Here is a 10,117-nt window from a genome sequence, read left to right as displayed (position 1 = left end):
CTGTGTATGTGTAACGGTCACCATCAGGCCGTTAACGCAAAAAGCTTTCAACGCAGAACCGACTTTCGAATACAGCGTTCGATTTCGGTATCTGCGTGTGAGCTTTTTCAACTTGGGCTTCGATTATATTTACTCTTTGGAAGTTATACTTCAATAACACCACGCTGTCAACTAGGTCACCAACTAGGCTGAAAGCTCGAGGCAAATTCAACTTTTAAACCGCGTCCCGTTAAATCCCTGGCCATAAACGCACTCGGAGTCAAGCGCATCATCGCTGCACCCGCGAAAATCCATAGAACTCGAACTCAGCTGCCAGTCTAGAAAAATAACCTCGTGCGAGCATTTACAAAACTATTTCCGTTTAAGAATTCCCGCCAACGCGAGAAAGCTAAGCGCACAGACAGACACACAAACACACGTACACCCTCTCAGCGCAGCTGTGCAGCATAGCTGAATTCCGTGCTGGATTCGAGTTGCATTAAACAGGATAGGGAGCCGGCCGCGCGTCTAATTTCCCGCGGCGAAAGTTAGCGGCAACTATTCCCATTAGGTAGTTTCGAGCTTTTTGTGTCCTGCACTGTGTGTACGTGCAGTATAGCTGCACGTAGCGGCAAAAGAGTAGCTCTATACCGGGAAACTCGTCTTCGCTGCAGCACACCGCCTGCGCGGCTATAACATTGTTTCCGTGTGTGATTGTGCGGGGCTGGGGAAACTTTGCGCATTTAGACTGTCGACGATGGAGGTGAGCTTTTGGCAGCCGTGCGGCCAAGAAAATTAATTGGCGGATGAAATTTTCGTAAAAGTGGCGTTGAAAAAATCATAACGCAGTTTCTTGCTCAGCCATGAAGGACGACGACGATAATGCGAGGACGAAGCTTTTCGAGGCCGGAGGAGGCATAAATCTCAGGCCGGCGAATCAGAAATCGATAAAAACTTCCTCCGGCCGCACACAACTAGCATAAGCTCGCATAAATTCGATTTACGAGACCCACCGTACACAACGCGCGCGACTGCATTTTTTCCGAACAGATTTATGATTATAACGATTAGTTTCGCCACCGTCGCGTTGTACGGCGGCCGGCTTTATTTCTACGGTTTCTCGGGAAAAAAGCTCCTTGCGACAATGAGAAACGACGGATTACGGTGCAAACCTTGATTTTAAAAAATCGTTTCCAATACGCACCAAAAAAAATGCAGTCAGCCTCGTCAATCAGCTTTCGAAAATCGCGCAAAGTACAACGCAATCATATTGTCGGGACGTCAGTATCGGCTGGCGCAAGCTCGCGTTTATCATGTAACAGCTTGCGCGAGACTCTCGGAGCTATATACACGCAAATCGTTATACCGATTCGCGAGCTTTTCGCGTGTATACCTACACGCCACGGGCCGAAACAAGTTTCGAAAAGGGGGTAGAGAGAGAACGCGTCCAATGTACTGGTGGCGAGGGAGAGCGAGAGAGAGAGAGAGAGAGAGAGAGAGAGAGAGAGAGAGAGAGAAAGAGAGCGAACTTTAGCGGCAGTGGAAAAATTAGAATTTCCCAGCGGTGGCGAGGTGTGATGGATTTAACGAGGAGCGGGAATTGGGGAATTGCGTTGTTTATGAGTTTAGCGGCTGCTAGTGAAGAGAGGGTGGGAAAGATAGAGTTTGGCTCGGGTGTTTTGAAACTGTGAATTGGAATCTCGTTGGCTGGAGTTGATGGAGTATTTAACACTGCTTAGGAGTGGAGATTTTTTTGGCAAATTCAAATGGCGTTTCGGAGAGTAAAAAAATGTATTTTTGTTCATACTCAATTTTTCTTCTTCTTCGATTTTTTCGAGCTCTCGTCATGTTTTCTGGCAATAAGCTTATAGATGGTTCTTCCCAACTGTCTTAGACACCAGAAAAAGGTTAACAGTGCGAAAAAGATTAAAGCTAGTACGTCGAGTAGAAAATACTGATAGAGGTGAAGATCCAGTGCAGGTGTACGCATGAGCCTCACTGCCGCTGTGTCTTTGTGTCGAGCCACGTACTCGATCCAATAGACGGCTTCGTCCAACGGTGGCATCGGTCTGTCACGGAAAGCGTCGGAAAGCTCCTTGGCTGTCTTCGCGTATCTACCGATAAGTAAGCTTCATTAGTAACAATATCTTATTTAAACAAAAGTGCAAAACAGTGACGATATTTTACTTGGGTTGGAGAACTCTGTGCAACGTCCTGTTCACGGTTTCGAAGGTTATGTCCCGGTACTCCAATACAATTCCCAGGCCTCGTTCCTCGAGCAACCGAGCATTGGTCATCTGATCACCGAAGAACGGAATCGCCACCATCGGAACTCCAGCGTGAAGCGCCTCTATCGTCCCCAACATCCCCGCGTGCGAGATGAACAGCTTCACATTCGGATGGTCTGCGACGAGACTTCGATAAATACATAAATTAAAAATTTCAAATTCGTTCGAAGATAAAGAATCCTGCACTCACGTAAAACGTCGTTCTGCGGCGCCCACTTGATCAGCTTAACATTCCCAGGCAGACTCTCAACGCCACTCTCCTCGTCGTCCCACTTCATGAGTACGCGATATCCCTCGAGCTGTCGAAATGCCTCGAGGAAGGCTTGTCTCTTCTCCGCAGCCATGCTCGAGGCCGCGAGCATCGAGCCGAGGTTCAGGTAAAGCAAGCCCTGCTTCGCTCCCGATATCCAATTTTCCAAATCCTGCAAGCTCGCTGCTTTTTATCGTCGCTGCTCCTTTTAATTCCGCGGAAGGAAGGAGGTATAATCGAAGGAAAACCAATCGGGCCAGCTCGACGCTTTATACGTGAGAATTGCCCGGATCTTCGATTGGGAGAGAGGTGGGCACGAGAAGCGAAGCTCTATAGATATATAATACGTGGCTCGGCTTAACGATTTCCTTATTAGACGGGGGGAAATTGTGCCTGGGGATGGAATTATTTTATTCGACTGATTTTACACGAATGGATTATCGAGAGCTTGGCTGAGTTGCGCGGATGATTTTTCGCGGGGCTGTATGATTTCTTCGAGAATGGCTTATGGATTATTTAATTTCTTTTTACAGCGGAAGAGAGTTAATTTCGAAAAATGTCACCTTCGGCAGAGGTTTGGGGTTTCTCACGTGCAGACCAGCCACCTCCTTCACGGTCGGAACCAACGGCTTCGAGTACTGGTGCACGAAGTGGCTGTTCACTAGAAAGAGACTGGCGTTCCTCGCGATGTCGTCCAGGTGAGGCATATCCTTCCCGAAATACCTCATGGCCACCTGCTCGCAGTAAACGTCGTAAATCCTGTACACGATCTTGTAGAACACGTTGTAGACCAGATTGTCCAGCCTCTGCAGCAAGTTCATTCTGGAAGGGTGTCCAGCAGTGGTACCCGGTATGTAGGACGGGTTATCAGGATTCCCAGTTCGATCCACTGCCCAAGTTGACAGGGGCGACGTGCGAATGGACACGTGGGGTGCGCCGAACTTGTACACGAAGCCCAGGAAACAGTCGGTGTTGAACATCTCGGTGATGAGGAGGTCGTAGTGCTCGTTGGACTTCAGGAGCTTCTGGACGTTCAGATGGGCCAGTCCTTCGTGACAGACTTGGTACAGTCCTCTGTCGAAAAACACTGGTAGGCATAAGAATACAGTTTTAACATTCGCAAAGATAAACTGTAAAGAGGCGAAAAATCCAATACCGTACCCATCATCTTAGAGTACAGGCTCCTGGCGCTCATGTCTTCCATACTAACGCCGTGCACACCCTTCGATATTTCACTGGTCATGCTGATGTCGCGGTAATTCGTCAGAGGCGTCTTCCTCGGAAAATGGCTAAGCACCGTAACGTCGTGCCCGCGTATTGCCAGTTCCTCGAACAGAACCTGGGCGAAATAAAAGTGGCTCTTCCCGTTGTACGGCATCAGCGCTAGAATCTTCAACTTCCCATCCGCGCCACCTCCTGTCACGGTTAGACTCAGCGCCAGAATCCAAATGAAAAAATTCATCTGAAAAAGTAAAGTAAAACATCCAAAACATTTTGATTCACGACTAGCAGTATAATTCACGCTCGGCGCGTTGGATTGTTTAATTGAAACAGCATTAATTCGTTATATCGGATGTGGCGCACTGCACGCGTGCGCGCGAGCTCGAAATTCGCAACGGCACGATGATTAAATTAACTGCAACGGACGGTACAGTGGAGTTTTGTCGCCGTGGCCCGATGCAGCATAACGCGATTTCAAATGCTCGTATGACCCGTGGCTGTAATGCAATAGAGAGAGAGAGAGAGAGAGAGAGAGAGAGTCCGCGAACGGACGTAAAACAGCTTACCGTGGCTTGGCGAAGATTATAACGAGTCGCTTGATGATAAGGTACGGTGATAGTTAAAGGTGCGTAAAAAGCAAGGAAATGACCAGGAATGAAATCGTTAGAGTGTACGAATCTCAGTTATATGCAGTACTTACGCGAAGCCATAAATAGAAAACTAACCTTCAAGCGAACCAAACACAAACATAGTATGTCAAGCTATCGTTATCATTTAAAAATTGATTTTTGAAGATAACACGAGCAGCAATTACTCGAGTGTATATCAAATTTTTAAACAACAACGATCACAACAGTCCAAGAATTCTGTCACACTAGCTTACCACATTCACCGCAGTAGAACATCACTGCAGTCATTTGCGAGAAGTCATCAGAGCCTCGTCTATATTCAACGCGAAAAAGAAGTCGAAGAGGAAAAAAGACGTTTGCAGCAGTCGATAACATCGGTATCTCCACCCAATGACTCGACAATAGTGCAAAAAGACGTATTAGAGATATAAGTATAGCTCTCGAGAAACTGCAGCAGCACGTGCTCTGATGTCTGCGCTATATACGTGGTCAATAAAAAGAGCTGAGTAAGTCGCGCCGACAAGTGCCGGCAACGAAGTAGAAGGACGTGTTACGCAACTATAACATCACGCACTAACCGATGTTATGCGTTCTCGTCTAATTTCTACACGGTTCGCTAAAAATATTTTACTCTTCCTTCGACAAATCGCCACAATAACCCCGAAGAGCTAAACAGCCCTTAAAAGCTGAAACCGTTCAATAGCCCTTTTATTTACGCTCTTCAGCACAGACAGTAAAAACTTTCCTATCCTGCAGACTCTCTCTCTCTCTCTCTCTCTCTCTCTCTCTCTCTCTCTCTCTCTCTCTCTCTCTCTCTCTCTCTCTCTCTCTCTCTCTCTCGCCGATCTCGTCGGAGTGATCTTTTTCCGGCAAAACAACACATTTTTCACAACGATCATTTATCCTTTATTGTTTCGGCTGGCGCACTAAAGCCCTCGACGACGCGGCTCTAACAATCTCGATGAAGAACAATATCGAGGACGATAAAACTTTCACTTCGAATCCTCAAAATCCTCGGGCACTTTTCTCAATACCTCGCTCGCTCTACATCCTATACATCTACCTATATTTCCACGCGAAGCGAGAAAGTCACGCTACGTTGGCAGTCCTAAGTCTCGCGCGGATCGATCAAAAACTTTGGTCTCGTGCGCGCGGCTGCTGCACAGCGATGTGTAGATCGCGGAAAAGCTCGCGGCGGACAATAAAAGCGCGAGGCGGAAAACGCGTAAACACTCGTCTCTCTCTACAATGCCACTCGACGGCTAAATTTTTCTCGTGTATGTAGCAGTGTACGTAAGCCTTTCTTCCGATGCGCGGAATAATAATAATTATTGCAGCGTGGTAAACAGTCTAATCGACGCGGCCTCGTGTACGCGCATGGGTGTGAGCTTGTGTGTGTGTGTGTGTGTGTGTGCGAGCGACACTTCGGGCATAAATATACGTCCAGCCGACGCCTTAACGGCCCCATAAAACGTTGACCCCTCGGGTTCTCGCTAAATTATCGTGCGAATTCCGCGGTCCTGCCGCGCGTGCGTGTATAAGAAGCCACGTGCGAATATTGCCAATCGGTCCGAGTGGATGTATAAATTTCGGATTCGACTATCGTGTCTGTGGAAGGATGAATTAGTTTTTTTGCCCTTCCACCCATTCGACTGTCGATCGCTTCAAAGGAAGCGATTTCCTCCGAAATATACGTAATATCGAGATATTTTGAAATGCGAGTTTTGAAAAGGGGGACAGATGGCTCGAATGGCAGAATCGACAGATCAGTCAATTTCTGTTTGGTTCGTTTGATATTTTTCAGATCGAGTATTGAATACTCGCATAAATATTTCTTTCGATCTGCAGGTGTACGGAAAATTGTTCTCTAGTCAGGAAGCGGAAACGTCTTGTTTTTCAACGTCGGATCCGAGTAGTGTTTGATAATTTCTTGTTAAAAACTTACAAAAATAAAAATACATATCCGCCCAGAAGTAATACACACCATATCGTGAGATTAGAAGTGGATAACCAATCGCAAACTCCCACACCTCATAAAAATATCAAAGAACCTTACAGCAGAGTCATTGCCCCAGAGATGCCCCAGAGCAACTCGCGAGAAACAAGCCTCGTCCCGTGTGTCGTTCCAGCTCAAAGGTGACAGTCGGAGAAGCGTCGGGCAAATTGTCGAGATGCTGCAACTGGCAGCGTAGAAGAAAATTCCTGGAATTTTCATCCGCGACGCACACACACAAACACGTTGCGGAGGAAAAAGTTGTAGTCGACGCGTGTACACGAGAGAGAGAGAGAGAGAGAGAGAGAGAGAGAGAGAGAGAGAGAGAGAAAATGCCTAAAACAGGAGCCAGCAGCGAAGAAGCCGGACCGCTCGCGCTGCTAATAAATTTTAAATGCGCAATAACGCGAACTCTCTCTCTCTCTCTCTCTCTCTCTCTCTCTCTGTCATGTCTACGCGGACGAATGAGAGAGAAAAAGCCGCCGCGTGCGTTTTATACCCGTGTATGGTAAATGCCTCGTTTTCAAAACACCTGTGATGCTGTGCATTGGATTCGAAAACGATAGCTCTGTTTTATATGTGATTAAAATTACTCCGGGAGTATATACACGAGATACAAGCAAATCTCATTAAAATTTCCATTCGCTCGTGTTTTGAAACACTCTCTCACTCACCCGGCGTTTAATAACATAATCGTGTTGCTCTTTCGTGTTTCTCCCTCGCCAGAGTCGTGGATGAAGCGCCGCGGGTGCGAAGTGATTCCGACGAGCTTCACGTGTGGGACTGCTGTATTTTAAAGACCACCGCGAGAGTGACAAGGATTTCCGGATGCATCGAGTTGATTCTTTCCAGTCGGGTATTATTATTACTTTTTCGAAGAGAAAGCCTTGAAATTTATGGGTAAACCTATCGACCGATCTCGAAACTTACAACATCGGTGTGGGGGCGAATTGCAGCCGAATGCAGGTCCCTCGTTGAATTCCCCTCGTTTTTCACCCTCGACAAATGCCCTCCACTCCCACGAGTGGAGATCTTGCTCTATCTCTTCTGTTTTCTCATACGATTTTCCGCAAAGAGGCTTATCCTCATTTTTTATTTAAAATAAAAAAATGGTAGTGAGAAGAAGATTAAAATCATGGCAACGAGTCCATTGATCGAAGTATAAACGATGATTCTCCCGTAACACCCATGGCAGGCTCCCAAGGCACTTCTTCATCCTTCTCCTTCTCGGCTTCGCACCTCCTCGTAAAATAGCTCGAACGCGTGCGGCGGAGGAAGTAGTTCCCAGCGTCGGCAGCCGGAAGACTCATAAGTAAGGATCGACTATCGATTCGCCCCGGCGCACCGGCGGCAGTGTCCACCTGCGACTAGCCGGAAAATTTCGACTCCGGAACGCGGACTGAATCGCCAATGACCTCGAGTCTCTCGATGCATTTTGTTAAAAGCTGTCTTCTATTTTACAAATAAATAAATTTTATGTAGGTCGAACTCATCGGAGATTACTCGAAAGCTCGTAAAGCCTGTATGCGCCGTAGGCACACGTACATCTCGAAATAGGAGCTCAGGTCTGAGAGGTCTTGAACCAATGCGGGGATATGTATAGACGACAGATCGGTTAATTATCTTAACGCGAGTATACCGCTCGGCAAGTCGTTAGGCGGAGCTGCACACGCGCGAGCGTGGGTTTCGACCGATAATTGAGCCGGCATTAAGGTGATTGTTAATGGCGCAGCTCTGCGTATACGAGCGAATTAAAGTTCGCAGTGCGAATTTCGCCCGTAGCTTCTGTGTGAGTGGGTAGAGTAATTCGATTTGCCGGCTGTGGGAGGGGGGGGAGGGGATGATATAATTGAAATTAATGAGAAGAGCGTGACTGATTGCTGCTCTGAATGTGCGTGTGCCTCGGGTTATTGATATTGACCAATGGATTATTGCTTTCTTTTCATGTCGTGGATATGATAGGGAGTAAAATCGATGCTTCGTGTTATACGCAAGCTCTGAATGTTAGTTTTAGAATAGGATTAGTTTATCGTTCGATTTTGTAGTACGAGTAAAAAAATAGTTATTCCCGTGAAGCGAATATAGAAGCGACACACACAGGCTCGTATCGACGATTAGACGGACGTGAAACGAGCCGATACGCCTGCAGCTGACACATTACTCTGAAATAACTGAAAAGCTCGGAGCGGAACCATCCTAGCGACTTTCGCGGGACTTAGACACTCGTGTGCTTTTGACGTTCGCATTTCCCTTTGACAAACTCTCTCTCTCTCTCTCTCTCTCTCTCTCTCTCTCTCTCTCTCTCTCTCTCTCTCTGTCTCTCTCTCTCTCTCTCTCTCTATCTATCTCTCTCTTTCGCAAAATTTAATCGTATCCATCTACCCCGACAATAAATTCTCGAAGAAATAAAAGGAAGAATAATAAGCGTTGTAACGATAAAACCAGCAAAGCCTGCGCCGTATAATTACAGACGAGCGGAAAAGGCAGTTAATTAATAAAATTTATAATGGCACGCGGCAAAATTAGCCCAGCGACTATTTGCTGTAGGAGAGAGGAAGAACGCAAAACTCAACAGAAGTCAGACACCTTTCAGAGAATTTAATGGCCGGCGTTCTCGAGATTACAAGCATTGTGTTTTATCAGCGACTCTCACTTCGTTAACGTCGTCGGGGGCCAGCTCTCTATCTCTCTCTCTCTCTTTCTCTCTCTCTCTCTCTCTCTCTCTCTCTCTCTTGCTCTCTTTGTGCCGCTGCGCCTCGACTTAAAATGAGAGGTGAACTGCTGCTGCAGGTGCGCTCAGATAGTCGCGCTAATCAAAGAGGCGAAAAATACAGAGGCGACTGATAGCCTGCTGATGCTTTTGACAAGTAAAAGAAGGTCTCGGTGTGCGACGACGACGAGGAACTAAAAATGATTATTATTACACCGAAATACTTCGATCTATCCTCAATAAAGTTCGATACCTCGAATCACACGAATGCCGGCATTATTTGAATAACGCCAACCGTGTACAGCCGAGCGAATCGCGGCATTGATCCGCTCGCGTCTATTGCTCATCGCTTATATACAATGATTTTGTCAAGCGTAAAATTATAAAAAAATGATATGACTTTCAATTTCTCCGCGAATATATTCGGAAAACACGTTAAATCTTAACATTCAAACGAGCCGCAACGATATTTCATTCAGAGCGATTTGCATAAGGCCTCAAACATAGCCGACTCGTCGTGTAATTACCGCGCGCTAACCATCAATTTTTCCTGCACGCGCGCGCATGAATTTTCTTCTTCCTTTTCGCCTCTTTTCGTCGAGCGTTTTCCTCTCTCCACGTCCGTTTATTCGCGCGTCTCTTTTCGTTCGCCTTTCGCCTCGTACTCTATGCGCGCAACGGTATGTCGGTCTTTTTGCGCTTTTACAAGGTTTGCGCGCCGCCGTCGGCCCTTTCTTTTTCCACGGGCACGTCACATTTTATACCGGGACGTCGCTGCTGTGTGTTTACAGCGTAGATATAGCCGAAGAAGAATCTCTCGGGGCCTTGAGTTTTCGGTGCGCGGCGCATCTGCTTGGCTGAATTTGTCTCTGTGTTTGCGTGAAAATATATGCGCGGCTGCGTGAATGCTGTGGAAGGAGTGACAAGTGATTCGAGTGTGTAAACAAGTGATAAATGAAGGCCGATTCGGCGAGAAGTGTATAGGCAGGTTTTGAGCTTGTTTAAACTTTGAGCACTTGTTTACATATTATACGGATGATTGTGAGC

The 10,117-nt window shown here is 46.8% G+C and overlaps 1 protein-coding gene across 4 annotated transcripts; it reads right to left on the bottom strand.

Annotated features, from left to right (window-relative positions):
- Positions 1–1,751: 1,751 nt before the first annotated feature.
- On the bottom strand, positions 1,752–5,568 carry LOC100121977 (UDP-glucuronosyltransferase 2C1). 4 transcript variants are annotated; one of them, XM_032597277.1, is made up of 6 exons: positions 5,431–5,568; positions 3,679–3,979; positions 3,081–3,604; positions 2,458–2,689; positions 2,167–2,383; positions 1,752–2,093 (listed from the first exon to the last, which is right to left on the bottom strand). In XM_032597277.1, the coding sequence occupies exons 2-6, from the start codon at positions 3,977–3,979 to the stop codon at positions 1,787–1,789; spliced, it is 1,581 nt and encodes a 526-aa protein (XP_032453168.1). In that variant the 5' UTR covers positions 5,431–5,568; the 3' UTR covers positions 1,752–1,786. The 4 variants fall into 4 exon arrangements, with proteins under 4 accessions (XP_032453168.1, XP_008204964.1, XP_016838618.1 ...); XM_008206742.3 differs by lacking the exon at positions 5,431–5,568 and adding an exon at positions 4,622–4,731; XM_016983129.3 differs by lacking the exon at positions 5,431–5,568 and adding an exon at positions 4,464–4,609.
- Between the last annotated feature and the right edge of the window lie 4,549 nt (positions 5,569–10,117).

The sequence above is a fragment of the Nasonia vitripennis genome, chromosome 2, assembly GCF_009193385.2.
Source record: "Nasonia vitripennis strain AsymCx chromosome 2, Nvit_psr_1.1, whole genome shotgun sequence".
NCBI classification, from domain to species: domain Eukaryota; kingdom Metazoa; phylum Arthropoda; class Insecta; order Hymenoptera; family Pteromalidae; genus Nasonia; species Nasonia vitripennis.
This window is presented reverse-complemented; position numbering and strand designations above follow the sequence as displayed.

Excerpts from the sequence above, each read along its gene's own strand:
- LOC100121977 (XM_032597277.1), bottom strand. The coding sequence starts at position 3,979 with ATGAATTTTTTCATTTGGATTCTGGCGCTGAGTCTAACCGTGACAGGA. Across the intron at positions 3,605-3,678 it reads CCTGTACTCTAAGATGATGG|TGTTTTTCGACAGAGGACTG; the intron begins GTACGGTATTGG and ends TATGCCTACCAG. Across the intron at positions 2,384-2,457 it reads GCCGCAGAACGACGTTTTAC|ACCATCCGAATGTGAAGCTG; the intron begins GTGAGTGCAGGA and ends GTCTCGTCGCAG.